The sequence below is a fragment of the Leptomonas pyrrhocoris genome (genome assembly GCF_001293395.1).
Source record: "Leptomonas pyrrhocoris isolate H10 chromosome Unknown, whole genome shotgun sequence".
In the NCBI taxonomy this organism is placed as follows: domain Eukaryota; phylum Euglenozoa; class Kinetoplastea; order Trypanosomatida; family Trypanosomatidae; genus Leptomonas; species Leptomonas pyrrhocoris.
The window spans coordinates 2,609,344-2,636,617 of NW_015438357.1; the positions used below are offsets into that span (position 1 = coordinate 2,609,344).

Genomic DNA, 27,274 nt, shown 5'->3' on the forward strand with positions numbered 1-27,274 from the left:
CCAATAATAATAATAATAATAATAATAATAATAATAACAGTTAAGAGATGTACATCGAGCAACACCAGGAATACAGAAAGAAAAAAAAGACAGGTCAGCGACAAAGAGGAGGGAAAGACACAAGTTCAGGTAAAGTGGGAGTTGGTTTACGGCAAGGTGTTAAAGAAGCCGCTCATGCAGGTGTCCTCCTGTTGCGTGTAACTTCTTTCTTTTTCTTTTTTTCCTTTCAGCGGTAGAGAAGGCAAACCCCCAAGCCGCACACGCAACTTCTTCTCCTCTTGCTTCACGCCTCATTGAGGAGGCGAGGCTCAGAAGAGGAGAAGAGACATTTTTCGAAGACGGGCATCAGTAATAATAATAATTGCTAGTATCAGGACAGCGACGGATGCACCATTGTTTTCTTACTTCGAAAGCGAAAACAAATATACACAACAACAACAAAAAGGATGCGTACCTTTCTTTCTTTTCGATTTATTAACTGCAGTATGACACACACACACATATATATGTTAGGCCAGTTTAGCGTTTCATCTCAGTTGTTCGATGAAAGAAAAGAAGATGTAGCGCGGGAGAGAGAACGTCAAAACCGAGGTGGGTGACATTGGCGAGGGCACACCTCCACCAACAAGCACACAAACAACAACAGCAAGAAAGAAAGCTACATGAAGAAAGAAAAGTCGAGATCTTCCGTCCCCAGCAGCAACGCAGCCTTTCCTCGCAACGAACCACGCATACAAAGCGCTCAATAACAAGAATAATAGTAAAGAAAAACGGCACAATAGCAATTCCAGAAGAAAAAGAGGAAGAAGACACACTACAGCGCGTTGGGCGCCGCCCCACCCCGCGCAGACGTCCGCTCAATATCGTTCGCCGTGTGCAACACCTGCTGCAGGAAGGACAGCGCCTCCGTCATCGGGGCGATGTTCTCCTCCAAACTGCAATTCGGCCGCAGCTTCCAATGAATCGTGGAGCCGCGCGAGCGGAAGAAGGTCAGCTTTGAAATCGGCATCAGCACCTCCCGCATCTCCTCCGGCGTCAGGCGAAGACCGTCGCGGCTGCCGCCGTGGCCCTCGGCACGCCGCTCCGCGCAAATCGCGTGCATTTTATTGTTGTTATTCGGGTTCTGCATCGCGGCCGTCTTCACTGGACCGTAGGCGCGCACCTTATCCTTCAGCTGACGTGCTGCGGCGAAGTTCTCAATGTACAGAGAGGTGGTGTTGTCCACAAACAGATCCGTCCCCTCCGGCTTCACACGCGAGGTGTGCTCCACCACGATGCTTTCCACGTTCAAGTCGTCCGCGGCGTAGTCCACCTCGCACACGTTCGTGAGATCCATTCTCTCGTACGCAACACTGGAGCCGTGGCTGAGATAGTTGTGCTCGGCCAGCGAGAGCTCCTCGAGAATGGCCTTGGCGAGCGGAGCGGCCGGGTTGTCGCCCTGCTGCTTCCACCGCCGGAAGGCGCGAAATTCAACCTCGAATGGGTAGGCCACGGTCTTGTTGCGTGCCAAGTCATCCTCGTCGTCGTCATCCTCAGCCACAGCCGCAGCGGTGGAGGACATGTGGAGGGACGGAGCATCCGAGTCTGCCGGTGCCGTCGCTGCCGTTGCGTGCTCGACACCCCCTCCGTTGCTGACAGAAGCGGGTCTCCCTGCGGCTGCCAGGGCACCCGAGTCGTCGTCGTCGTTGCGGTGTACCGGTGCCGCGAGGTCCATGCCAATGCCCACCGGGGCTGGTCCGATGCGAGCTCGCGCGGCGGCCCCGGCAGCGGGGGAGCGATAAACCGGCGGCGGCGGCACCTTCGCTGCTGCCGTTCGGTAACTTGCGTTCGCTGACGGAGGCCCCACCGCGCTCGGGCCGAAGCTGCTGTTGCTGTCGCCGCCCATTGTTGTTGCTGCTGCCGCTGCCGCCTCCCCCATTAGCTCGCGCTTCCGCCGCACGAAGGTCTCATCCAACGAGAAGACCGACCAGTTAAAGGTGACGCCGATGTTCTCGACATCCAGCAAACGGAACTGGTCCTCGTCGCTGTCCCATACCGCGCGTGCGATGGAGCGGCTCTGCCGCTCGTTGGAGAAGAAGTTGATCTTGACGGTGGTCGTGCTGGCTGGGAAGTTGAGGGAGCCGCTCTCCATGTCGACCGCACGCGACACGCAGGCAGGGCAGTCGCGAATAAAGTAAAGCTGCATCGACTCGGTGTTCATGCGCTCCACAAATTCACCAAACGTGGCGTGCTTGAGCGGGGTGGAGTACGAGCCTTGCCGGGCGAGACAGCAGTACGCGGCGCCGAGGTTGATCTTCACCGACACGTTCTGCGTGCGTACGTCTTCCAGGTTGAGGAGGAGGCGAAACTCGCGCAGGAAGTAGTCGTGCAGGGCGGAGAAGCGTCGCGCCGTCAGCACCGGGCTGTTCGCGATGCTGTTCTCATACATGACGCTTGTCGATGTCCCGGCCTGCTGCACCGTGAGTGGCACCACCTCGTCCTCGTCCAAATAGTGGTCCACGTTCTCGCCTTCCACCTCGGCCGCCCCTTTCGGGAGGTGGTGTGCGATGCGCACCTTTTTCGTGTTGATGGCCTGGGGTGGTAGCGGGGCTGCGGCGGTAACGCCGGTAGACGCAGGATCGGCGTGCGTCGCAGAGGAAGCGGCGTCGCTCTTCGGCACATATGCGGGTAACACCGGTGGGGGAGCGGCAGGGAGAGCAGCGGCAGTCATCGACGCCGCCGCTGCGGTGCTTGGCGGCTCGGCCTCTTCGGCTGAAGTGTCGCTGTCGCTCTCCGGCAGCGGTACTGCATCTGCGGCAGCGGCGGCCGTGTCAGCAGCCAGCCGCACTTTCTCCATCGCTTCATCACGCGCGACGGCGAGATGGGGGTCCTGCACTGCCTCGTCAACATCGAAGCCTGCGGCGGCGTGCGTTTCGCGCTGCAGGACCCGCTGCCGCATCGACTCCTCCGCCACGGTGGCGGTCGCCATTGTGTCTGTTGCGGCACTCGCTTGCATCCCACCGCTCTCCTGCATCTCCTCCAGCGCCGGTGTACCGTCTGGGGCCGCCGCGTCCAACACAACGTCTTCGTCTTCGTCCTCCTTCCGCGTCTCTTCCCCTGCCTCCTCCTCTTCTTCTTCCGCTTCTCGCTCCGCACGCGCGGCGAGGTCTTGCGCGGTGCCACGGCGCGGCTTCCCGATCGACAAGTTCACCAAACGGATGAGTTTATTCTGCAGCTTGAACGGCTTCTCCCCTTTGTGGCCGAACAGCTTCAGCGTCACCTGACGTGTTTGGCTCTGCAGGTCGCCAATAATAACGCAGTAGCGGCGACGCTTCTCGTTACGGAAGAGCAGCTGCCGCGCCGTGTCGTTGGTGTTGTTCTCGAAGAGGCCGAACTGCGTGCGCGGGGCGTTGGCGCGGGCTTCGGCTGCCGCGATGGCCGCCGCAATCATCCGCTCCCGAGTTGTTTTGGTGTCACTGGCGGGAGCCAAGATACTGCTGGCGCCGGCCGCCGGCATGACAGGGACGGCATCGAGGGGAATATCCTTGCCTTTTTTGAGGTGTGCATACTGGGCTACGAGTTCTTCCTCCTCAGTGACGGGTCGCGTTGCTTTGGGCCCGAGCGAGGAGGAGGGCAGCACGACCGTCGTGGTCGCCGCGGTGATGATGGTGCTGGCTTCTTCTGCACGTCCGTCGGCAGCCGCGCTCTGCCGCTCGAGCTCTTCAGTGTGTAGTTGATGCTTGAAGGTGCCGCGGCCTCGGCGAACAACCGGCGCCGGCGGCTTCTGCGCTGCTGAGGCGTCCTTTGTGATAGGCGACGTCATGTTCGGCGCCGTCTATAGCCAAGCACACAGTAAAAATATTTAAAAAAATAATGAATGCTCCTTCGCCGCTGCGCCGCCCTTCACGTTGACTGGGGAGACTTGCGTTGACGGCCCAAGGAAACTTTCCTCTTTCTCGACAGTTTTGCTTTGGGTGTGTATGTGCGTGTCAGTAAAGCCCTTTTGTTTTGATTAGAACTGCTGCTGTGGACGAAGGTGGGGAAGCGGTCCAAAGAGACGGGGCGTTAGGAAGAGAGATGACGGGACAGTGAGTGAGAGAGAAGGCACGGACCCGCACTGGTGGTAGAGCGCACCGAAACGAAATCGTGGGCGGGCGTCGATGGCTGCCTCGACAGCACCTCAATCGCATCTCGGACGCCACAGAAAGCTACCGATGAGCGCTCGCTGCGCCTGACTTCCGTATTATTAAGGCTTCGATATATCAACAGACAGCAAAAATGGATATATTTTTTAAAGCTACATGTATTTAGAGAGCACACGCCCCTCATCCGTGAAAAGGGGAAAAAACTGTGCTCTCATCAACCTACCTCGACGTCGCCACCCTCTCCTTCTCCCTTCCTCCATAACCTCAACTCACCCGACGCCCGTACTTGTCTACGCGGTACGTGGAGGCACCTATGTTGCGCATCTTCAGCCTGCCAGATTTCATGTACGTTCCAATACGTCCCGCCTTCCGACACGCGTCCTCCATCCTTGTCAGCGCACTCGCCCAATCCTTCTCCGTTGGGTGCCGCACACTCTTCGCGATGGTGCCGGACTTATTCGCCGTCGGCGGTGAAAAGGTCACACTCGCCTCGTGGTCGTTGGCCACGATGTTCGTGAAGTGGTGGAACACGTGCTCCGTCTCGGCGTACGTCTTCATCGCGTTGCTCATCTCGCGCAGCTTGTGAATGGCCCCCTCGGGGCTCTGGAAGTCTTTGATCGTAAGCTTCACCACGTGACCTTTGCGGATGTCCTGCACAACCTTCTTGCTGCGCCAGCTGATGAAGTGCGTGTCGACCGCGTCGCGGAACTGGTGATCAATCAGCGCCTTTGTCTTCCCCAAGTACTGCGACTGCTGTTGCTGCTGCTGCGACGATGCCGGTGTGGGCGTCTCGCCCTCAGCGAGTGGAGTGGCGGTGGACGGCGCGGTGATGGATGCCGGATCGCCCATCGCGCCCGCCGCCTGCACCATCTCCGCCTGCACCAGCTTCAGAATCCACGGTCGCTCACGGCGGATGCGGCAGTAGGCCAGCTCGTTGCCGCGTGCCCCCATCTGCACGAGGTTCATCTTTCGAAGCTGCGCCTGCTCGAGGGCGTCCTTCGTCTTCATCGGACTAAGGTGCACGCGGTCCTCGATACCCGTGTCGGGGTTCTCAATGTGGGTGATTTGCACCTCCCCAAGCAAGATCAGGGAGTCGACGGGGTGCTGCACAAGGTAGGTGCGTATCTTCGCCAGTACCTCAAGCGGGGCGTTGGGCGGGGCGAGCTCCTCGATGACGTGGTCGACGTGCTTCTTCGCTGTTTCCACCGCCGCGTCGTGGCGCACACCGGCCATGGGGTCGAAGTGGAAGTCGAAGGCCGCCTCGTCGTGTGGCTCCGCCGCCTTCTTCTCCGCCTCGCCGACGACGTCATGCGGCTTCGGCGCGTGGAGGCACGCCGTGACGGCGGCGTAGAAGCGAGCACTCATCCACAGCGGAGCGACGCTGCAGGAGCTGCGATGGACGCGAAGAGCAACAGAGGATGTGACGCGGCACTGCTCCGTTGTGATAACCGAGGAGAAGTGCGGCGCGGTCAGTGCGACCGCCCGCAGCGCTGGGAGTGAACTACGAAGCATTCTTTTACTGTTTTTTTTTGCTGTTAGCTTGTTTGTTTTTCGATAAGACTCCCACTGCACTCGCAAACAAAGAACGAGGGAGACGGCAAAAGAAGGCCTTGAAATGTTGTACGGAACGCGGATTTGACGATTAAAAGCAGAATACTGTATGTCGATGTGTGCGTGGAGGTGGGCAGCTACAATGAGCGAAATATGTTTGAAGAAAACAGAAGGTTGCGAATTGACACACACACACACAGACAGACGCACACAGACAGACAGACACACGTGTGTACTCTGCGTATCTCCTTTCGCGCCACCTGAAAACCTCGCAAAAACTACCCGACGTCGAAGAGCGAAAAGACGGCACACAGTTGATGGACAGCAGACAAGCGGAAAAGAGAGAATAGAGAAAAGGGGAAAAAGAAAGGAGAAGGACGATGTACTGCACGTTTGCGTTATTATTGTTATTCTTATCTGCGTGTGTGTGTGTGTGGGGGAGGGGGGGGTCGTACCGACTGATTCAGCAGGACGCTTGTGACCATCAGAGGAGAACTGAGCGGCATCAACGTCTGCGAGCCTACTGTCAAGTTCACCGCTTTCCCTTCCACTTTGCACAGCACATTTCCCTCTCTGCCGGATAGCTGATGTAGCGAAGAGGCCAGAGAAGCTTGTTAGCAGCGAGTCTTCACCATCTAATTACTATTACTCCAGTACATATATATGTCCTTCTTGGTTTTCATTGTGTGACGCCTGCAGCGGACACTCGTATCGTACGCGTTGATCCGGCGAGCAGCATCAACAGCAAGAAGCACTGTCATCCGGCACACAGAGTTCTTACGCTTGCGAACCGAGTTGCAGCACCTGAAAGGTCATGCTTACACCGTAATGATCCGAAGGGAAAAGGTACGCCGGAGCGTCTTGGTTGCCGTTCTCCGCATTCACGCTGCGCGTGCCAACCAGGTGGGCCTCCGCCGGCTTCAGCAGCGGAGGCGCGTTGCTCGAACCGCCGCCGGTACGCAAGAAAAGCTTGTCCGAGCGCCCAAAGAAAATCTCCTCGATCTTCAGCTTACAAAAGGTGTTCGACTCATCCATCGTCTTGCCGTAGTCGCCCGGACGCACCATCGGCCAGCACTCGACGTAGCGCGTCTCGGCCGGCATGATGAATTCGTTGCTCGGCCAGTCGTTGAAGTCCCCCATCACAATTGTGTCGCCGTGCAGTTGGCGGGTCAGGCAGTGCCGCAAGGCCTGATCCTGCCCCGTTCTCGCCGTTTCGTGTGCCTTCAGGTACGGGGCGAGCAGATGCATCGCACACACACTCACCTGGCGCGACGTGCGGGCCGCGGCGGACGACGTGGACAGGCGTGCGTCGCCGCCGTCGCGTCGCCTCCCTTTGCTCGACAAGTCCAGCGTTACGACGGGCATCAGCGAAACGTGGCCGGACCACGCCGGCACATTCAAATGCATCAGCTGTTGCACCGGCCACGCGTCCTCGCCTCGTCGGACGAGCAGCAGCACCCCCCAGGGGTCCAATATGGGGCTGCGAGGACGGCAAGACATGATGTACCGCTCACGGCACCACGGCTGCGCGGCCAGGTACTCCGCAAACGCCAGCTCCACCTCCTGCATCCCGACCACGTCTGCGTTTTCGTCCGCGATGATCTTCGCCAAAACGGGGTAGCGCTTCGGAGAGCACCAGTCGATGCCCGGCATGCCGAGTGGCGTGGGCTGGTTGCTGTACCGGTCGAACATCACGTTCCACGTCAGCACCTTCAGCGTCGGTGCCGCACCGGCGGGGAGCACGGCGGTGAAGCTGCCTTTTTTCTTTCCTCCCTCCCCCTCCTTCTCCAAGTCAACTTTTGTGGATACCGTCGCGGTGTCGTGTGTGGGAAGGGGGAACGTGGGCTGTAGCGCCCACGCCTGCGCCTCAGCGTCAAAGATGATCGCGCCCTCTTCGGACTGCTGCTGGCTCATATTCATACCGGAAAGGAGACTCCGCGCGTGGCGGATGTCCGATCTTCTCGCCTGCACACCGAGGTCGACGTAGCGCATGCTCCACATGCGCGACTTCTCGTTGTGTGCCCAGTAATAGGATGGACTGAGGCACAGCGACGGATGCGGCGCGTCGACGTTGGCGTGGGCAAACAGACGCTGCACCGCACGACGTGCCTCGTCGACGCTGAGACTTTGGGAGGTGAGGTAGCGGACAAACTCGGCCTGGATCGTGTGCGCAACGCTCGGGAGGTACTCCTTCAGCAGCGACTCTACTTGATTGGGGAGGGTCTGGCAGAGGAGGGTGTACTCGGCGGCTGTCCACGGCTGATGGACAGTCCAGAAGGGGTAAAACGACGGCGACGAGGCGGGCGGCGCGGCAGTGGTGCTGATCGCCTCCGTTGAGGCGACTTCCGTGGGCTGTCGTGAGTTAGGGGAGGTCACGGACGCTGTTAGTTCTGTCTCCGTCATCGTCATCGTCGGTGTGCGCGATGCCGGTGCCGGTGTCTCCGCAGAAGAAGAAGGAGGAGGAATGCAGTTCACCACGTGGTAGCGCCTGCCATCAAGAACACACTTCTTTAGAAACTCGACCCACATCTTCACGGACAACGTGACTTCTGTTTTTCTATTTATGTCTGCGTCGACGTGTCGAGGTTTTCTAGCTGTAGTATCGCCAGTGACTTCGCTTTTCCCTCCCTCTACAACTCTGTCTTCCCTGTTAAAGGTGGTGGTTGTATAGGAATCGGTGAAGTTCGTAAGGTAAAAAGGCACCCGCAACGCGTCGGCCGTCGTCTCGCCGTAGCAGAGGAGGTAATGTGTGCTGAGCACGTGGGAGAGGAAGCTCTCAAAGAAAAGATAAGAGGCGTCCCTGGGCGGTTCGCGCGAGGTCGCTGCTGGCGGCGTAGGCTGAGAGGACGGAGCAGCAGCAGCAGCAACGTCACTCGTCAGCTCCGCCACCGCGGTCGCGACTTCATTCTCGGGGAGAAAGAGAAGGTAGAGGGCGAGTAGGTCCACCTCCAAGACGTTGTGGGGCATCTCACGGAACAGCTGAAACGACGGGGAAGTCGGGGATGCCCCATTGAGGTGTGCATGAGGGGTAGTGCCGGTCGCTGCGGGGGACGAGGCGGCGGCCGCGTTCGTCGAGCTGTCCGCGCAACGTCGACGGTGATAGGCGTCCATCAATACTACAAAGTTTGCCCCGGGCAGCGCCGGCAGCTCCGTTACCTCGTACCCGTTGCACAACAACGTCAGTAATAGCGCGTCGATGCGGCCGGTCGTCACGGCGTACGTGTCACCGCTCTGCACCGCCGCGCTCAGGTGCAGCCACGTCAGCGTGTCGCTCAGCGTTAAGTGTCGCAGGTCGGTCGAGCCGTGCATGATGTGGGTGCCCTGAAAGTACGGGGTCAGGCCCAGCATCGTGTGCCACAGCGTACCAGACCCGATCACGCAGAGCGAGCGCGTGGTGTGCTGCTGAGTGCCGTCGCGGCAGGCCAGGTCGAGCGCCCACGCCGTCACCTTCCGCTCCACGCTGCCCGCCACGTTCGTGCCGGCAACGACAACCTCGCGGGGGACGAGGCCGCGGGAAAACGGCATCCCCTTCACCACGCGTTCTTCGACGGTGCGTGTCATCGACATGCCCGGCAGCCGCAGCCGCCGCGTGTCCTGCCGGCGGGTGAGGGGACTGTGACGAAAGTTGTACACGGTGGCAGCGGTGCCAGCCCCGTCCAGCGCCAGCAGCAGCGAGTGTTTGCACACAATGCGGCGCAGCAGCTGCTGGATTGCGTGCACAACGTGTCGCGCAACTTCGCGGTTCCGGCGCGTTTCGGGCGCCACATTCTTCGCGAGACGCTGCGCTCCGCCAAAGAAGGAGTTGATATCGACGGCGACGTAGTCGTACTCGACGGGCTTCTTTGTGATGAGGAGCTGATACGCGTCGAGGAGACGCCTCCCATCGCGGTAGGAGGCAAGGCAGCGCGACGATGCACGCAGAAGTCCTGGCATGAATGAAAGTAGATTTCGAATTCGCTCTCGTCCGATCTAGCGATGAAAGAGAACATAAAACAAAATTAAACAGAATAAAAAAAAACGAAGAAGTAATTTATGTGAAGATGCGTGTTTCACGCCTGTGACTTCCGTGAGCTCCGTCTTGGCCAGCGGAGTTCTTATGAAAGCGCCGTCAGCTGCTCCTCCTTGCTTTAGGGGGGTTCTCGACAAAGGCAGCCAACAACCAAAGAAGATCCTTCTACCGACCCAAACTTGAACGCAAAACACAATTCTGTCTCAATCCTTTTCCCTTCTTGTTTTTCAGTGTGTGTATGTGTGTGTGGGGGGGGGGAGGAAGGGACGAGGGGACGAGGAGGGAAAACTAAAGGAAGGTTTTGTTAGAGATGGGCAACGCGCACTACGTGACCGGTACGAAACAGCTGTCTTTTTTTTTTCTTTCCAAGTGGCGTTTAAAAAAAGATGACTCTGCTGTCCCACTTCCACTTTCCTAGCTTCGCTGCGAGGGCGTGGGGAGGGGGGGGGAGGGGCGTGTGCGGGCCGTTCGCTTCTCCAGAATAGGTTCTACAATAAATGCACATGGGAATTATTCGTTGTAAACAGTCTACAGAAAGTTGAACTAACCCTTGGCAAGGCTAAGTGTATTGTGTAAGTCACGCACAAATTATTTTTTCACCGGCTCTCCCTCATCACCACCACCACCACCAGACAACCAGAAAAGGCGGAAGGCACAATAATAGAGGCAACGAATGCATAGAGCTCTTTAACACGCACAGGCAGCGGAAAGTGCGTTCATGTGTCTCTGAGTGTGTGTGTCTGTGTGACAGTTTTATTTCGTTCTACTTCCGTTAATAGCAAATCAAAGTTTCGCAAGAAGAGAAAAAGAATCGATAGCAGTGGAAAGATGACACCGTGACGGAGGGCAGATCACGGCATTCCTCTTTACTATAAAAATAGATAGGTATCCGTGTAGTTCGCAGAGCCAGAGACTGAACCAGAGGGTGATGCAGAAGCCGCTTGCACACAGGCATGCATGTCTTCTCATTACAGAGAAGCGGGTGGTGTGTCGTGTACACCCGCCAATCCTTTGAACATGCGCACGCCAACCTCAATCACCTCGTCGCGGAAGTCGTACGACGGAGTGTGAATGGGCGGGTAGCTCTCGCCGTTTCCAATGAAGAAGTAACACGCCGGGCGCAGCTTGCCGTAGTGGCCAAAGTCTTCGGAGGGACGGAGAGGCGCATTCATCTCGTGTACAAGACGGCCCTGCGCCTTGGCGACGGCGCGGACGTGGTCAACGCAGGCCTTCGTGTTGCGCGTCTCGGGGAAGGCGTCGCTGTACTCGAATTCGCACTTCAGCCCCGTCTTTGCCGCCTCCACCGTCGCCAGTTGCACCAAGTTCCTCTTCAGCTCCTCCAACTCGTTTTCGTAGGTCGCACGGATCGTCATAAGCAGCTCTCCGTAGTACGCCGACATGCCAAACTGGCGGTTGCCGACGTTCACTTGCACCACCGTGCACAGCAGCAGCTCCTTCGCGTTTTTTGTCAGCTCTGGGATGCGCTGGATCAGCGTGGCGATCGCCAGGGACGGGTTCTTCCCCGTTTCGGGCTGGCTGGCGTGCGCAGGGGTGCCTGTGAGCTTGATGATCATGCCGACAGACGCACATTGAATGACACCGTCCCGCACAACAATCGACTTGTACGGGAAGCCGGCCATGTTGTGGTAGCCGAAGACGCGTGTCACGTGCTCGGCGTCCAGCACCGGCAAGCACTGCACCGCACCGTTACCAACCTCCTCCGCCGGCTGCCACAAGAACACGACATCGTTGTCCGCACCGCGCTCATCCACCTCCATCGCGAAGGCCACGAGTGTGGCAGAGTGACCGTCGTGGCCGCACTTGTGCGCCTTGCCGGCGATCTTCGAGGCCCACGGCAGTTCGATCACTTCGTCCATTGGCAATGCGTCGAAGTCGGCGCGAAACATCACCGTGTCGCGCGTCTGCGCCGCAGTGCCCTGCCGAGTTGACTCGCGGTACACGCCGTAGAACCACGTGCCGCGGTCATGAAACTGAATGCGAGTCGTGTGGGCGCGCACGAATTCCAAAATGCGCTGCTTCGTCCACACCTCCTCGTTGGAGAGCTCGGGGTGGGTGTGGAGTTCGTGCCGCAGCTCCACAGCTGCCTCGTAGTTCTTGCGCTGGATCACGGACATCAACAAACAGCAACAGATTTAAAAAAAAAAATGCGAGACACAGAAGAGAGGAATATGTATATGCGCTGTCGCTGTCTTGGCTGAAAAGGTGAAGCGATCGATGCGGGTGTGAATGTCACGCGAGGAATCCACGACGGCACACGCGATCGAAAAGGAATATATGTCGATGGCAGCAAGGGAAGAGAGAAGCGGAAACAAGAACAGGAAAAAAGGGGAAAAAACGAAGGAGTTTACGCACGAATCTGCAGGAGTGAATAAATGTGCAAAAACACTTCAAACAGGATGAGAGGGGAGGGGGGAAGGAGGCAAAGGGGTCGAACTCACACTTTTCCGTCTCTCCCTTCCTCACCCTTCCCCACCTCTCCCTTTCTGGCAATGATAATAATAACAAAAGTGAAGGGCTGATAGAGTCACGAAAAGCTTGCGTTTCCACTTCTCACCCAGCACAAACACACCTCATGCGTCATGAAAGCGGCAGAGGCGGAATTCTTCGTTTGTAGGATCGTGTTTTTTTTTTTGATGGTGAGGATGGTAGTCTTCATACAATTCACTTGTACGTATTTATAGAGCATTGTTCCTGACTGCTTGTCTCTTCTTTCTCTTCTATACGCGCCGTTCATCCACATCCTTTAACCCCCGCTCAGTCGACGCCCCATCTGCAGAATCGTGCCCGACAACTGCTCCACCGCCTCCACCCCGCTGTCCGCGATACGCGTCAGCAGGTACGAAAGAAATGAAGGAGGAACCGCATTCAATAGCAAAGGCGGCGCCGCAGCTGCTGCCACTTTTGTGGCCGGACTCCGCTGTGAAGGGCCCCCGAGAGGACAGGTGAAGACGTCCAGGCGGCGCCGTCCGAGGAAGTCCGCCCAGGCCAGCACACGCGCGTCGTGACACCACGCACGCGTCGGCACGGCCCCTGCTCGAGCCTTTCCAAGGATGCCGCAAGACGACAATGGAGGTTGTGCTGTCGTTTGCACAGTGGCATTCCGCTCTTCCTCCCCTGCCGTGTCCTCTCCTTCCTCCTTTTCGTTGTCGGCCAGAAGACGACGATGGCGCTCGTACACGTAGTCCTCTAAAATCAAGCAGCTCTTCTCGACCTCCGCAAGCGCATCATAAGAGTATTCGAAGTAGGCTGCGGCAGCATCCGGGGTATTTGTGGTGTCTGCGTGACAAGCAGCTGCCAAGGACGAAGCTGCACCAGCAGTAGCGTTAGTGGTCGAGACAGGGCGGACAAAGCAGCGCATCCATGTCATCAACGCCGCCTTCTGCGCCGCATCAACGACGCACACCGAAGCGTGCAAGAGGTGCACGGCACGACACAACACATTCAGCGCTTCCAAATCGTACTGATAGGCATAGGCGCCGCGTGGGTTGACGAAGCACAAGTTCAGCGAGGGGAGGGGCAGCGCAGGCGGTGATGCAGATCCACACGCCTCTTCCATCGTGGCAGCAGGGGCGGCGCGCACGTGGGTCGGCACAACAACGGCACCAAAGAGCGGCGCTGCGCCAGACGGAAGCGGCGGTAGTGGTGGGCACAACGACAACGAGGAAGAAGGTGGCGGAGTTCGCCGTGCAACTGGCCGCACCGATTTCGCAGCCCACCACCACAAAAGCTGCTCGACAGTGTTGCGCGCCCACGTTGTGTCATCGCCCGGCATGTCAATTGCGCCACGTTCGTCTGAGAGGTTGTTCTTCGTTGTCGTGTCCGACGCCGTCGTTGCTGTTTCCGATAACGCCTGGCCAGCGTCGATGGCGGCGGTGGGACGCGACACGGTCGGGCTCGTGAGCTGCCGTGCAAGCTGCTCCATGTCCTCCCACCACCGGCAAAAAGTGCGTAAATGGACTGTTAGATCACCCAGCCGTGGGTACAGCACCGGCGACGGTACACATGCTGCTTTGGAGGGCCGAGCAACACGATCCACGACGCGCAGACCTAATGAGTCAGGAATAGAAGGAGTCGTAGCAGACCCCTCGCCGAGCGAGGTAGGTGGAGAAGCGACACCGCTCCTGCTGGAGGTGTACGGGGAGAACAATCCGGATTGAACAACCGTGCGGCAAACAGTTCCGTCGATGTTCGCTGCTGCGGTGGATGTGGGTGGTAGTTGTGATGACCCGGCAGCCCTGCCCTCCGCCGGCGGCGTCCACAGTTCGCACCGCCACTGTAATGACGGCAGCGCCGACCGGCCTGCGCTCGCACCGTCCTCTCCTTCTTCACTGGATGGACGGCGTGCGGACGCGCGTGCCATTGCCGTAGCGTAGAGGTGGAGGAGGACCTTCGTATAGAGCAGCAGTCCTTGGCGACGTGTCTCCCACAGCTCCGGCAGCGACTCCACTGCAATGAGCAACAATTCTACAGTCGGTTCATCGTTAGTGCTGGCGCTAGCTACCGTGCGGGAAGACAGCGAAGAGGGCGCCGTGGAGGAGTACGGGGGCAACGTGTGACGGAGGCAGACCATGTCCGGCAGCAGAAGCGATCGAGGCGGCGGAACAGATGAGGGCAACGACGAAGACAGCGAGGGGGCCGGATCGCGAAAGGTTGCGGCGTGACTCCCGCCCACACGCACCGCCAGTCGAGGTGCTCCTTCACCGCCGCAGCGCTCATCGCCGTTTTGGGCCTCCGTCATCGCCGAGGTCAGCACTGTTGGTGATGCCGCAATGCCCTCCTTTCCAGCCACGTCGTGCGAAGATGTGTCACCGACCTCGTGAAAACAATATTCGTCTTCCGCGCAGCTCGCCGGCGCAGCCCCATCGCCGTCCTCATCGGTCATCAACGTCTTCTCTGTTTTTCCTGTTTCTTGAGAAGGTATGGTGATGGTGCACATCGGCCAACACGGCACACCCCATCGCAGCTCGTCCGCTTCGGAGGAAGAGGAGGAAGACGGCAACGCGGACGTGACGAACGGTGTGCAGCCGAGACAGGGCAGCGACTGAGCCACCACTTCCGTCAGCGGCACCGTTTCACTTGGATGCAGACATTCAGCGAGGGCATCGCAGGACATGTGATGATTCTGCGAAGCAATGGTATCGCACCAGCACATCGCATCGCTATCTCTCTTCCTGGTCGCTTTTGGTGGAGGTGGAGCCGCAATGATCGTGTCCTTCTGCGCTCGCACCGACGTCACAAACGCCCCTCGCACGCGCCACATCCACTCCGCGCACCTCGACGGTTTACCTCCGCTCGCTGGCGTCGCGCCTCTCCGTTGATCCGCTATGTTCATTGTACTCCTCTCCGTCAACGTCGCGGATGTCTGCCCCTCCGTCGACGCCTCTCCCGTTAGGGGCTCTACTCCATTGGAAAGAAAGAAAGAAAGTTGCAGCTCTGGCACTTCCACACCGCACATGTACGCCACAACAGTGGAGAGGTGGAAGGCCATGATGACAAGGACGAAAAACAAAAAAAATGTAGCTGAGCAGCTTGACGAGGTAACCACCGTTTCGCTAATTGAAACGCACACGCAAAAGAAGAATTAAAAAAAAAACAGAAGCGTTCATGTGAGACAGAAGCAGTCGACATAAGATGCATAGGTGATCGAAAGCGTGTAGAAGGGAAAGCGGGAAGAAGAACACATAGAGAGGGAGACAGCTTTAGGAGCATATGTGTATATATGTATTTGCGAATATAGATCCGTTACCCGAGATCGACAGTGGGAATTCTGATATATATATTATATTGTGTGATTATGACACCCGTTGCTGATTCACTCCGAAACCGCTGATTTTCCAAGGAAAAAAAACTAGGCCTTCCTTCTGTGCGTTCAAAACACGCGAAGACAGCGAGCAAATCGAGAAGGAAAGGATAAGTAGAATGCAGAACAAACAACAACAAACATCAGAAAACAAAAGAACAAAACGTGAAAGATTCGTCAAAGGTGAAGTAAGAGAGAAGCAAACAACGGAGATAAAGTTCTGCCCTTCTTCCTTTGAGCAGCTGCTGGGACGTTGGCGTTGGCGTTGGCGGAGGGGGGGGGGTCTACCTTGTGCACTATAAAGAACGATAATGCTAAGCGTAAGGCGCTTCGCTTGTTTCTGTGGCTTCCGTAAAGTTCAGTAGATGATAATAATAAAAGCAAAGAAGGAGAATAGAAGAGTGAGAAAAGTGGATAAACGGGGATGAGGAAGAAGAACCGTAGAGAAAATACCCGAACACGTGAACTTGCAAACAAAAACAATCAAAGATGCGTAGATGAGTCGAAGTTGGCATATCAGAAATTGCGCTATTATTATTATTATTATTGTTATTATTACTAACGTTATTTATTTGGTATGTGTGCCGTGGATGTGCAGCACATTTGCGTAGAACGAGAAAATTCTTGTTTTCTCTGTCTTTCACCTTTCTTTTTTAGGGACCGCAGCCGCAGCTCGACGTTTCCCCTTCTGTTGACATGTACGAGTAGACTTCTGCTCTTGCCTCATTAAGCGATTATGGTGTATGTCTGTAACCTCTGATTCTATAATGCTGTTGCACGACAGCGCCTACAATCAACGGCGCAACAGACCAAACCAAAAAACCCGGGAAAACGGTGAAACCTCCCCAAAAAAGGAAAAGCGATGCCTGCGTCGTGGCCAGGTTCTACTGTGCCTCCACCGCGCTGCCTTCCTCCTTCACCCGAGCACCTTCCTCCATCACTTCTTCATCTGCCGACGCGCCCACCTCGTCCCGAGGCTCTGACTGCAGCATCTTCATCGTCGTATCCGCGTGCGTCGTGTGAGCAGTCTCCACATCCGCACCGGTGTTGTCGTCGTCCGCCTTCGGCACCGCATCGCAGCCCTCCTCGGCCCCCTCGCCATTCACCTGGCCTTTCCCTTTTGTTGACTTCTTCTTTTCTGCACCGCCGCCAGCTGCCGCCACCGCTGCTGCGTTGCTGCGCAGGAGATCGAACTGACTCCGCTCGCTGGCGTACTGCAGGAGGAACCGCACCAGCCGCTTCCCTGCTGCGCTCGACGACAGCTGCATGACCTCCAGCGGGTGCACCATGGACGGCAGAGCGGCGCTCGCCGTGGACGCCGTGGTGGGGCTGCCCACAGCGCTGCTGCGCGCCGTCCTGTTCTCTTCACCCTCCGTCCCCTCTGCTGGGGGCTCCTGCGCCGCCGCGTCCCTCGCGTCGTCCGGGTTGCTGACCTTTGCGCTTTCGTTGTCGTTGATCTTGTGGTTGCCCTCTTCCTCTTTGACGGTTGTGGTAGGAGCGGCATCATCATCGCCACCACGACCTCGTCGACGCCCTTTCGATGCCGTTGCCCTCCCCCCGCGTGCCTCCGCAGCGCCGACGGCGCGCTTCACGGCCACAAACGCCAGCGGCACGGCCGCCACCGCCGGCGGCAGCACCGGGCCCTCGCCGTACTGCGCCTTCCAGCTTTCCTGCAGCAGCAGGGCGGCCTTGTGGTGCTCCCGCGTCGACAGCGGGGGGCGTAGCGGGGGGTAAAGGTAGATCGATTCCTTGGCGAGTTCAAAGAGGGATTGGTCACCTTCTAAGACGACAGGAGGTGCCGCAGGCATCGCCGCAGCACCGTTCGCTGATGTCGCTGCTGCGGTGGAAGTTGCACCCCCTGCAGGGTCGGTTGCATTCCCCGATGCAGAGGCCACCGCGGCCGTCGCTGCTGCTGCTTCTTCCTTCACACGTTTGCGGCCACGCCGTGTGCGGGCCGGTGCATCCCCCTGTGCGGTCGCCGCCACTGCAAGAGCATCGGCGGCACCTCCCTCCGCCGCGCCACTGCCTTCCGCTGTAGAGGGTGTACGCACGCGCCTCTTGCGCGGCTGCTTCTGCTGCGTTGCGGCGTCTCCACTGGCAAGGTTGCCGCTCCCGTCCTGAGTGCTGACGACGGTCACCTCTGCCACACTCTCATCGATCGCCGCTGGCGGACCTGCCTTGCCCGCTGCGGCCTTGCGTCGAGGCTTACGCGATGTGCCCGGCAGATGCACCTCCCCGCGCTGCCGGTTTTCGCGCTGCATCGCACCCGCGTGCGGCTGCCCAGAGACGGGGCAGAACGCGGTGTGAAGTCCGCAGGCGGGGCAGGGCGGTACATCGTGCGGCTTGCCGGTGGCGGCGCAGAATGGTGTGCCGGCCAGCCCACAAGCTGGGCAGACCGCCGCCGGCGCGGAAGCTGGGGCAACGCCTACACCGCTGCTGTTCATAGTACTGTTCTGCTTGACTGAGGGACGACGGCGCTTCGCAGGCAGGGCGGCGCCGCTGACGTCCTCGGTACCCTCGATTGCCTCTCGCACCGTGACACTCGGCTCGTGCGAAGCGGCAGCACCGTCTGCTTTTGGCTTTCGTGGTCGTTTTGTTTTTGTCGGCGTGACGACGGCCACCACCGGTGGCGGTTGACTGTTGCTGACCGACGGAACGTCCTCAACCACCGATGTAACGGTTACGCCATTGGTACTCGCGGGAGAAGCGGCCATGTCGGCGGAGGTGGGGCGGCTGGTTCGTTTGCGAGAAGCTGGCTTTGCCTTCGGTACAACGCGCGAAGGCGAAGGCGACGAGAGCTTTTTTTTAGCTGCCTTTGTGGTCGCCTGCGAGGGCTGCGAGGCCGGGGGCGAGGTGTGATCATGCCCAGTTTGCTGCTGATGTTGCTGTTTCGCTGCTACCATCGCCGCGGCGGCGTTCTGAAAGGCAGCAGCTCCACCGGGGAGCGCCATCAGCTCCTCTTGCACCTCCTTCATGTGAAGACCGTAGAAACGAACCCCGTTGACCTGCAGGCGACCCTGCGAATCGCACGTGGCCAGCAGCTGCTCCTTCTGGTCTGGAAAATCCCTCGCGGCGTCTTCGAGCGCCACGCGCCAGACCGTGGTGGCTGACTTGGTGGCCTTGTACACCTTCTCCGTCGGGTTGTCGCTGCGGATGATGTGGAAATGCAACGTGGCGCCGTCCGTGTCCGCGGTGGCGGCGATGACGGTGACGGTAGCCACAAAGAACGGTTTGTCCATCGCGGCCGCCGCGTCACCAGTGGAGGTGTCCTTGTAGAGAAGAGTGGGCTTGGCGTTGGACGTGGGAGACACGAAGACGGCACGGTTGATGGTGTAGTGATCCGGGAAGACGATGGGTTTGCCGGCGAGGACGGCGTAGCAGGCCGGGTCCTGCACAATTTCTCCCATAGAGACGACCTGAAGCATCTTCTTCGTTTGTTGTTCTTGTGGCGTGCAGGATGTATGTGTTGTACCTGTTCTTCCTTCTTTGTCTATCTAGAGGCAGCTGCCACAGTGCACTTCAGCAGCAGCAGCAGTTTGTGAGCGGCTCCCGCCAAAGTAAGTCGAAAAATTAATTCTGTGAATGCGTTTGTTTGAGTGGGTGCGTCTGACTGTATGGATAGGCCTCCGCTTTCTTCAAAACGGCACACCTGCGAAAGGAAACAAGTTTATGTTTTACATATATATACCCAAACTTTGCTCTCTACTACGCGCCGCTGCGTTGTGAGAGCGATGACCGTCAATTTAAGCGAATAGCAGGCTGCGTGGAAGAGAAAACGACGACCAAACGAATGAAGAGAAAAGAGAAAACGCGGAGGAGGTGCGAACCGCATTGAAGTCACGGCGACGCTGAAGCGCCACATAAAAGTCTGCTTCACTTCTCAAAAATGCCATCGAATAGCTCAACCTAAAGCTGCACGTGACGAAGGGATTCAACGCGGTTCTCTGTTCTGGTGTCTCACTCTCTCCTCGCATCACTTTGCATTCGCGGTCCTTCCCACGTTGCTGTTGTGAGGCGCGTGTCTGTTTGGGGGCTACTGCATCACCCCAGATAGGTCACGCATACAAGGAGGGAGAGAGAGAGGTTGTGTCCCTGTAAGAGAGCACGGGGGGAAAAGACCAGAGTGAGCACGCCGGACGCTACTATTTCAAAAACGTTTTTGGGGTTTTTTGAAGATAAATGGAAACGAGAAACTAAAAAAGTACTTTGAAGGATAACACACGGGCGTAGTACGCGAGAAGAGAGAGCACCACGACTTCTTCGCCTCGCTGCTCTTCTTCCTCGTGTCGTTCTACGCCGCGATGACTCTTTCACTCAGCGCTGAGCCAAAGCACGGTCAAGCACACAAGACGGCGGACGAACTCGAGGGCGACGCTGCGGTGCTGTCGCCGTCGACGGTGTATGGACTTACCGGTACGACTTCGTGAAGCGCGTGCGGGCAGAGTGGCGGCCCCACTTCTTCGGCTCGCAGCGGCGAGGATCGGCGATCAGCAGGAACTTGTCGTAGGCGAGGAACCTGTCCTTCAGCGCGGCCTTCTCCACCTCGTTGTGGTACTTCTGGAAGTACGCCACGAGGCCCTTCGCGATCGCCTGGCGCGCGGCGTACGCCTGCGACACCTGACCACCACCACGCACCGTAACGTCAATGCGCAGGCGCGAGTAGAACTTGGAGCCGACCACGTTGATAGCCTCCATGATCTTCGCGCGCAGCGTATCGGGCAGGATCTGCTGCAGCGGCACGCCGTTCACCTTGATGTTGCACTGGGCAGCCTTGGTGACCGTGGCGACGGCGATGGCCGTCTTCTTCTTGCCGAAGGTCTGCACCTGCTTCAGCGCGTAGTTCTTATCGGCGGGCATAATGAACCGAGTGAAATTATCTTTGCGTTTGTTGAACAAGAGAAGGCGTTCAGTTGGTGCACGAGCACGGAAGTGTACGTGTGAAGAAAAAAAGAAGGTGTTTGTTTGTGTGGATGAGACACACACACACACGCATATTTATAATATATTTAGATTTATGTGTGTTCAGAAAAGAATGCGTTGCGGAAAAGGCAGATAAAAGTCAGAAGAGAGAAGTGGAGACGGGGAACAGGAAAGCGGCGTAGCAAAAGACTGGTCCCACAACGACACAACGAGTTGGCAGCGACGACGCTCAGGGTTGTGCGTTTGATAGCGAGAGAACGGCAGCAGAGAAAGAAAAGGGCCTTCGGTGCTTCTTACTAACGTGAGGCAAAGAAAAAAAAAAGAACCGTAGCAGACGTGCGCCTCTGTATTGTCCCGCTTCACACGAAGCACAGAAGCCGCTGTCTGATACACGTACAAAGTTGAAGACCACCGTTTAACGTTTGTTAGAAAGAGGGGAGAGGAAACACAGAGGAGCTCAAGTTGGTGAGCAGCCGCCATCAGGCGACTTTCCCGCCTGTCGTACTAAACACCCCTTTCAGCGGCACTCCTCCGCAAGCAAGACGTCACACACACCCCAAACTTTCAATTCGCTTTTTGTTATTTTTGACTACTTTTTAGGAGAAATCATACGAAATAATGGAAAGAAGCCAATTGCGCGCCAACACGCCACGGCTGTCCTCACCGACTCTCTCACACTCCACTAAAGAAGATAAGAGAGAGAGAAGGAAAGAAAGATCACAAAGTCATACCAATTGGTATTCAGCTCAGCGAAACCTTTCCGCTCGCCACGAAATATGACGTGCATACGTGAGAACAAGCCCTGGGTGCGCGCACAAACCACAGAGATTGGAATTCCCATTCACTGCCCTCAGAAAACGATGACGGTCAAGCACACAAGACGGCGGACGAACTCGAGGGCGACGCTGCGGTGCTGTCGCCGTCGACGGTGTATGGACTTACCGGTACGACTTCGTGAAGCGCGTGCGGGCAGAGTGGCGGCCCCACTTCTTCGGCTCGCAGCGGCGAGGATCGGCGATCAGCAGGAACTTGTCGTAGGCGAGGAACCTGTCCTTCAGCGCGGCCTTCTCCACCTCGTTGTGGTACTTCTGGAAGTACGCCACGAGGCCCTTCGCGATCGCCTGGCGCGCGGCGTACGCCTGCGACACCTGACCACCACCACGCACCGTAACGTCAATGCGCAGGCGCGAGTAGAACTTGGAGCCGACCACGTTGATAGCCTCCATGATCTTCGCGCGCAGCGTATCGGGCAGGATCTGCTGCAGCGGCACGCCGTTCACCTTGATGTTGCACTGGGCAGCCTTGGTGACCGTGGCGACGGCGATGGCCGTCTTCTTCTTGCCGAAGGTCTGCACCTGCTTCAGCGCGTAGTTCTTATCGGCGGGCATCGTGACTGTGGATATATATTCTCTATTCGGTGGCTGCGAAAAGTGTTGCAGTCGAAGTTGACGTTCATTTTTTAGGGGAACGATGAGTTGAAGGCAGAAAGAAGGAAGAGATGCGAAGGAAGTGGAAATAGTCAAAGCAAATCCATACGACTGACAAAGCAGAAGCACACTACCAGTTTTTTCTTTTTGCTACAACAAAGAAAAGAAACGCGCGCCGGCTTGAGAACAAACAAGAATTGGTGTGTATGCGTTTTAGGGGTGTTTGATTGGATTTGTCTGTGTCTCCGCATGCAGTCCCTCTGGGCTATCACGCGGAGGTGACGGTGCAGTTGATTCTCACTCTCAAAAAGGCGTGAGCGACATCGCCTGCGTCTCCCGCTTCTCCGCTTTATTGAAATGACGCTGATGTGCTTTTCTAAGTAAATAAGGGAAGTGAAAACTTGTGAAACGAACTACGCAGTGACAACGACAGTAAACTGAAACACTCAGAGTTTTTCTCTATCGCTCTCCCGGCAGCCTCACCTCAACGATACATGCGCGCGGACAGCTCGCGATTGTGCTCCTTCGTGCTGCGCTCCTCCTCCTTCGCCGCCGCCGCCACATCCTGCTCATGCCTCGCCAGACCTGCCTCAATGGCGGCCATGTCGACCGCACCCCGCACGATGGTCATGGACTGCAGGTCCGTCGCCTCATCCCGCTTCGCCGCATGCTCGGGCGTCGGTGGGGCGTCGATCGCGTAGTACTTCTCCAGCATCTCCTGCATCTCCGTCATGGTCATGGGCCGCAGCAGATCTTTCCACGGCACGGGGGCCCCAACGACTTCCCCAGCGTCCACGGCCGCCTTCACCTCCGTCCACGAGCCTGCCTCGCCGGGTGGGGCGGGGGGCTCGTGCCACGCGCGCTCTTCCACCTGCGCCTGCAGAAACGAGTTCCGCGCCGACTCGGCGACTTCGATGTCCGCGTTGAGGAGGGCTGGGTGGCCGGCCTCGACGAGCGACTGCGCAGCGGCCGCGGCAGCCGGCAATGGGGCACGGCGACGCAATATTTTGGGCGGCGGCGAGTTGGAAGATGAGGACGAAAGGGGCGACGGCTCTTGCGTCTCCGCGGACGATGCCTTTGCACGTGTGACACCAGCGCGCTCGCCCTCTTCCTCGTCCTCTTCCCCCTCCTCCGCTGCGGTGGTACCTTTACCCGACATACTCCGCAGCGTTTTCGCCACCGTCTTGGAGAAGTCAATCGTGCCCTGGTTCGTTATGCCCTGCACGTTGTCGGCCGCCAGCCCGTCCAACTCGTCCAGCGCCACCTGCAGCTGCCGCACCACCCGCAGCAGCTCCTCTTCATGATCGTGGAAGTTGTGCACCATGTATTGCCAAAACTTCAGCTGCTCACTCAGCTGCATAATGCGCCGCTCCTGCATGCCCTGCTTCCGGTTTGAGTCGGCCGACACACGGCGCATGACAAAGTTCGCCTCACTCTCCGCCCGCTCGAGCAGCAGGCGGCGGGCGCAGGCGGCCTCGAACTCCACCAGCTCCTTCGCATAGTTCGCGATCTCCTCATCCACGAGTCCTTTGGCCCGTCCACGCCAGCGCGTGCCGATCGCGTTCGGGTTGGCGGTGCTCGTAAGCCGCCGCACGCTGCGCCACAGTTGCCGCAGCACACCGCCGCCCTCCCGGAGCGACTGGACGGTGCCGCTCACAAAGCGCGTGTTCGCCGTCAGCTCGGGGAAGCTGCCCTGCAACATGCCACCGCGAATGCCAGCGCCGAGGGCCACGGCGTAGTCTGCCGGGCACGTGTCCTCCTGCGCGACCTTCTTGCCGAAGTACTCCTGCAGCATGTGACGAATCGGAGGGTCGCGGGTCATGGCGCCGACGAGCAAGATGCGGTCGATGTCTGCCGCAGTGAAGCCGGTGTGCTCGAAGAGCTTCTCGACACACTGCAGACAGCGCACGCGCAGCGGACGGGTCAGGGAGACATACTCCTCGTGCGTCAGCGTCGCCTCCAGCGGTACGATATCGCGCAGCTTCTGCGAAAAGTGGAAGGCGCGGTTGTAGCCGTAGTACGTCTCCGTAGAATGCGTGAAGTGGATCTTGGCCTTCTCCGCCTCCAGGGTTAAATTGCGGAAAGCCGCCACGCCCTGTCCAACGTTGCCCTCCTCCTCCTCGATCGGGACGTGCCACTTGCGCTCGAACTGCTTCGCGAAGTGCTGGGAGAGCACCGTGTCCCAGTCATTGCCACCTAGCATCGGGTCGCCGTGGGTGGCGACTAAGTTAAACTTCTGCCGGTAGCAGTCGTGCTCCATGACGGCGCAGTCCAAGGTGCCGCCACCCAGGTCGAAGACGAGAGACCGAATGTACCGCTTTGACGGCGCATCGGACGGCGCAGATGCAGTCTCCAGCGTGTCCGCCGCGTCCTTCTTCACCGAGGACGACGCTGCTGCTGATGCCGCTGCTTTCACCGGTCTCTGCTCCTCCGTCGTCTGTTCGTTTGCATCGCGCCGTAGCTGCTCCAGCACGGTGGAGGCGAGGCAGGCCGCCGAGGGCTCGTCGATGATCTCCAGCACGTCGAAGCCGGCACACAGCGCCGCGTCCTCCGTCGCCACCTTCTGCTGTGGCGTGAAGTACGCCGGCACGCTCACGACCGCCAGCTGCACCTCCTCGCCGAGAAACTTCTCCGCTTCGCTTTTCAGGTACCGGAGAAACATGGCGATGATGTGCACGACGGTGTACGTGCGGCCCATAATCTCAACCGCCACCTCGCCCTTCTCGTTCACCGTGAGGATGTTCGTCTTGTTGAGGTCAGACTGCACGCGGCCCAGCTCACCGAAGCTGCGGCCGATTAGTCGCTTGCCGCTGCAGAGCGTCGCACTCGCGCTCGTCCGTGCGCAGGCCCGCGCCTCCTCGCCGAACATGCGGATCTCGTGGTTTTTGTCAAAGGTAATTGCAGTCGGAAAGACCCAAGACCCGGTCGGGGACGGGATGATCTTCGGCCTCTTGGTCGCGTTGTCGATGTAGCAGACACAGCTGTTTGTCGTGCCGAGGTCGATGCCGATCATTCGCCCGGTGCCACGCTTCTCGCGGATGTCCTCCTTGACGACGTAGTAGCGGCTGCGTGTGTCTTCCTCCATCTTGCGGCGTCGCTCTGCTTCCACGTGAATCGCGTTGGTGTAGCTGACGGTCTGACTGGGGCGGATCGGCGTGTTGGAGGACGACATGCCTCCAGCACCACCACCCATGCCCATCTGCAGCAGCACGGCGCTGCGGCGAAAAAGCTGGCGTCGCATGCTGTCAGGAACAAATGCTGGTGAAGGGGCGCAATACGACGACGATAATAACGATAAATGTTGATGCGCGGTCAACCAGAAAAGCAGAGAAAGCAAAAAATGATAAAAGCGATGGGATACACCTTGCCACCAGGGGTTGTGTGGCGCGGGCGGGCAGTTGCGACGGCCGCGTCTTAGAGAAGATGGCAACGATCTCAGGAAGATGATTCAGGAGACCACGATTTCAACAAAAACAAGTACCACCGTGAGCTGTTCGCGCTGGTGGGCCCTTTTTCGGCGTTAGACAAGAGAAACGCCGGTCGTTGAAACCAGCAACAATAATCAATGTCCCTTCTGTGCCTGAACGTTTCCACAGCGGCGTGTACAACGCACAACGCGGCGTAGCCGGTGAAAGAGGAAGAGAAATGGAGAATAGAAGGGAGCAGCGAAAAGCTCGAAGACGTCCATGAATGGCCTTTCAAGCGACGAAAAATGAAAGCCTCCTCCTGAGGTTTGACGTGAAGAGTGATGACCATCCTTTTTTAAATACGCCACCTCGAAGTGTGAAACGTCAACGTTGTGCTTGTGTGCTGCGTGACATTAATGATGATTTTTCCTCTTGATAGGAGCTGTGTTTCTCCGTTATTCTTGTTCGTTTGTTGAACGCCACGCATGGACGTCATGTTAGTCTGAGTCGCTGTGCGTCAGCCGATACAGCTGCCTCTTTAGACGTGTCTTGTGGCTGGCCTCCACGCTCGGATGCTCCGTCAGCAGCGGCAGCAGCGTGTCCTCCACCAAGGGAAGCAGAAAACACAACCGGTCCGACTTCATTTCCTCCATCACAAACTCCAACAGACGCACAGCCAGGCGTAAGAAGCCAACGTCGAGCAGCCCACGCAGCACACGGGGTAAGCCGTCCGCGTAAAAGTTAAAATCAGCGTAGGTCGGGGGCGGCGGCAGCTGCCCGGCGGATGAGGCGGTCAGACTCGGCTCCTCCACCCCACCGCCTGCGCGGTACATTTCCAGCAACGCGTACCGCACCGCCCAGGCCCGATTACGATCGAGTAGGCCGCGCTCCTCGTCGTGCACTCGCCAGCCGAAGAAGCGGAGCAACACAATGTAGCTGTAGTAGATGCGATCCATGAGCCCGGGCACGCGAACCACTTCCACGTCGACCACGGAGAGTGGCCGCCGCACGCGCGTGTACAACTCTTGCGGGGTCCAGCGGCTCTCCGGTGCTGTGCCTTCTTTCCCGTTGCAAAACACCTCCTCACAGGTCTGCGTCGCCGTGACTTTATCGACCGGTAAACACGCGATGGCCTCTCCTTCCATGTGCGTGGAAGTGCAGCTCGAACACGGAAATAGCAGCGGCAGCAGTAAATGCCAGTGCACGCGCAGCAGCTCAATACCGTCAGAAGTAGCGAGCTGCGCCGCGTAGCTCTCATCTGCGACCTCGCCTAAACCGTTGGAGGGCGCCGGAGGCAGAAGCTGTTGATGCAGCGCGACAACAGACAAGGCAGCGACAGAATGTGTAGCCGTCGACGCCGGCGATGACGATGACGATGCAGGCAGGACGTCATGTCTGCTGGATGGAGAAGCCGCGTCTGCCTTGGGTGGGCTGTGTTCGTCGCCTTCGGTAAGCTGGGTCAGTTTCCACATGCCACGGTAGAAACGAACACTTGGATGCAGCTGGGAGAAGTCAATTCTCTCTTCGCGTGCTTCGGCTCCCAACGCAGCCGTTGCCGCGGCGGCGGCAGACGCGCTGTCCTCTGACGCCATACGTGCCGTAGCACTCAACAGCGGCGGTTCTATTAGTATTCGTATTATTCAAATGCTCAATGCGATTTATTTCTTCAATCCCCACTTTACACACGGTGTGTCCGTGTGCGTCTTACCTCCCAATGGAAGGCGCTTTGTATGTGTGTGTGTGTGTACTTCAGGTCGAACTCAGCAGTCCAACAATAAAAGAAAAAACAAGAAAACAAGAAAACAAGAAAGAGCCCCTTTGGCGATGCGATGGGAAAGATGATGAGAGGTGATATCCGGTGCGTCTCCGAGGCCCGTCGATAAAGCGGTGGATACGCGTCATGACACACCTCACCTTCTCCACCGCGCAACGGCATCCGTACGGAAGGAATAGCAAGACAGTTTTATTTTATTACATACATATATATATATATATATATATATATATGTGTGTTA

The 27,274-nt window shown here is 57.9% G+C and overlaps 10 protein-coding genes across 11 annotated transcripts; all 10 read right to left on the minus strand.

Moving 5' to 3' along the window:
• Positions 1-814: 814 nt before the first annotated feature.
• ABB37_00877 (hypothetical protein) lies at positions 815-4,004 on the minus strand (the record flags this gene model as incomplete). The annotated part of the gene is made up of 1 exon (XM_015797253.1): positions 815-4,004. The coding sequence occupies exon 1, from the start codon at positions 3,800-3,802 to the stop codon at positions 815-817; it is 2,988 nt and encodes a 995-aa protein (XP_015665261.1). The 5' UTR covers positions 3,803-4,004.
• Positions 4,005-4,388: 384 nt separating this feature from the next.
• ABB37_00878 (putative mitochondrial hypothetical protein) lies at positions 4,389-5,954 on the minus strand (the record flags this gene model as incomplete). The annotated part of the gene is made up of 1 exon (XM_015797254.1): positions 4,389-5,954. Exon 1 carries the CDS (start codon positions 5,634-5,636, stop codon positions 4,389-4,391), a length of 1,248 nt encoding a protein of 415 aa, XP_015665262.1. The 5' UTR covers positions 5,637-5,954.
• Positions 5,955-6,452: 498 nt separating this feature from the next.
• ABB37_00879 (putative mitochondrial Rna-editing complex protein MP100) lies at positions 6,453-9,904 on the minus strand (the record flags this gene model as incomplete). The annotated part of the gene is made up of 1 exon (XM_015797255.1): positions 6,453-9,904. The coding sequence occupies exon 1, from the start codon at positions 9,606-9,608 to the stop codon at positions 6,453-6,455; it is 3,156 nt and encodes a 1,051-aa protein (XP_015665263.1). The 5' UTR covers positions 9,609-9,904.
• Positions 9,905-10,652: 748 nt separating this feature from the next.
• Positions 10,653-11,900, minus strand: ABB37_00880 (putative N-acyl-L-amino acid amidohydrolase; the record flags this gene model as incomplete). Its single annotated transcript, XM_015797256.1, has 1 exon — positions 10,653-11,900. Exon 1 carries the CDS (start codon positions 11,817-11,819, stop codon positions 10,653-10,655), a length of 1,167 nt encoding a protein of 388 aa, XP_015665264.1. The 5' UTR covers positions 11,820-11,900.
• A 548-nt stretch (positions 11,901-12,448) lies between these two features.
• ABB37_00881 (hypothetical protein) lies at positions 12,449-15,193 on the minus strand (the record flags this gene model as incomplete). The annotated part of the gene is made up of 1 exon (XM_015797257.1): positions 12,449-15,193. The coding sequence occupies one exon, from the start codon at positions 15,191-15,193 to the stop codon at positions 12,449-12,451; it is 2,745 nt and encodes a 914-aa protein (XP_015665265.1).
• A 1,196-nt stretch (positions 15,194-16,389) lies between these two features.
• On the minus strand, positions 16,390-19,265 carry ABB37_00882 (hypothetical protein; the record flags this gene model as incomplete). The annotated part of the gene is made up of 1 exon (XM_015797258.1): positions 16,390-19,265. The coding sequence occupies exon 1, from the start codon at positions 18,928-18,930 to the stop codon at positions 16,390-16,392; it is 2,541 nt and encodes an 846-aa protein (XP_015665266.1). The 5' UTR covers positions 18,931-19,265.
• A 647-nt stretch (positions 19,266-19,912) lies between these two features.
• Positions 19,913-20,383, minus strand: ABB37_00883 (putative 40S ribosomal protein S16; the record flags this gene model as incomplete). Its single annotated transcript, XM_015797259.1, has 1 exon — positions 19,913-20,383. Exon 1 carries the CDS (start codon positions 20,360-20,362, stop codon positions 19,913-19,915), a length of 450 nt encoding a protein of 149 aa, XP_015665267.1. The 5' UTR covers positions 20,363-20,383.
• Positions 20,384-20,841: 458 nt separating this feature from the next.
• Positions 20,842-21,847, minus strand: ABB37_00884 (putative 40S ribosomal protein S16). The gene has a single exon (XM_015797260.1). The coding sequence runs from the start codon at positions 21,811-21,813 to the stop codon at positions 21,364-21,366; it is 450 nt and encodes a 149-aa protein (XP_015665268.1). The 5' UTR covers positions 21,814-21,847; the 3' UTR covers positions 20,842-21,363.
• Positions 21,848-22,336: 489 nt separating this feature from the next.
• Positions 22,337-25,433, minus strand: ABB37_00885 (putative mitochondrial heat shock 70 protein-like protein; the record flags this gene model as incomplete). The annotated part of the gene is made up of 1 exon (XM_015797261.1): positions 22,337-25,433. The coding sequence occupies exon 1, from the start codon at positions 25,091-25,093 to the stop codon at positions 22,337-22,339; it is 2,757 nt and encodes a 918-aa protein (XP_015665269.1). The 5' UTR covers positions 25,094-25,433.
• Positions 25,434-25,756: 323 nt separating this feature from the next.
• On the minus strand, positions 25,757-27,076 carry ABB37_00886 (hypothetical protein; the record flags this gene model as incomplete). Of its 2 annotated transcripts, none has more annotated exons than XM_015797263.1 (1): positions 25,757-27,076. In XM_015797263.1, exon 1 carries the CDS (start codon positions 26,849-26,851, stop codon positions 25,757-25,759), a length of 1,095 nt encoding a protein of 364 aa, XP_015665271.1. In that variant the 5' UTR covers positions 26,852-27,076. The 2 variants fall into 2 exon arrangements, with proteins under 2 accessions (XP_015665271.1, XP_015665270.1); XM_015797262.1 differs by having other exon boundaries at positions 25,757-27,007.
• Between the last annotated feature and the right edge of the window lie 198 nt (positions 27,077-27,274).

Excerpts from the sequence above, each read along its gene's own strand:
- ABB37_00884 (XM_015797260.1), bottom strand. The coding sequence starts at position 21,813 with ATGCCCGCCGATAAGAACTACGCGCTGAAGCAGGTGCAGACCTTCGGC.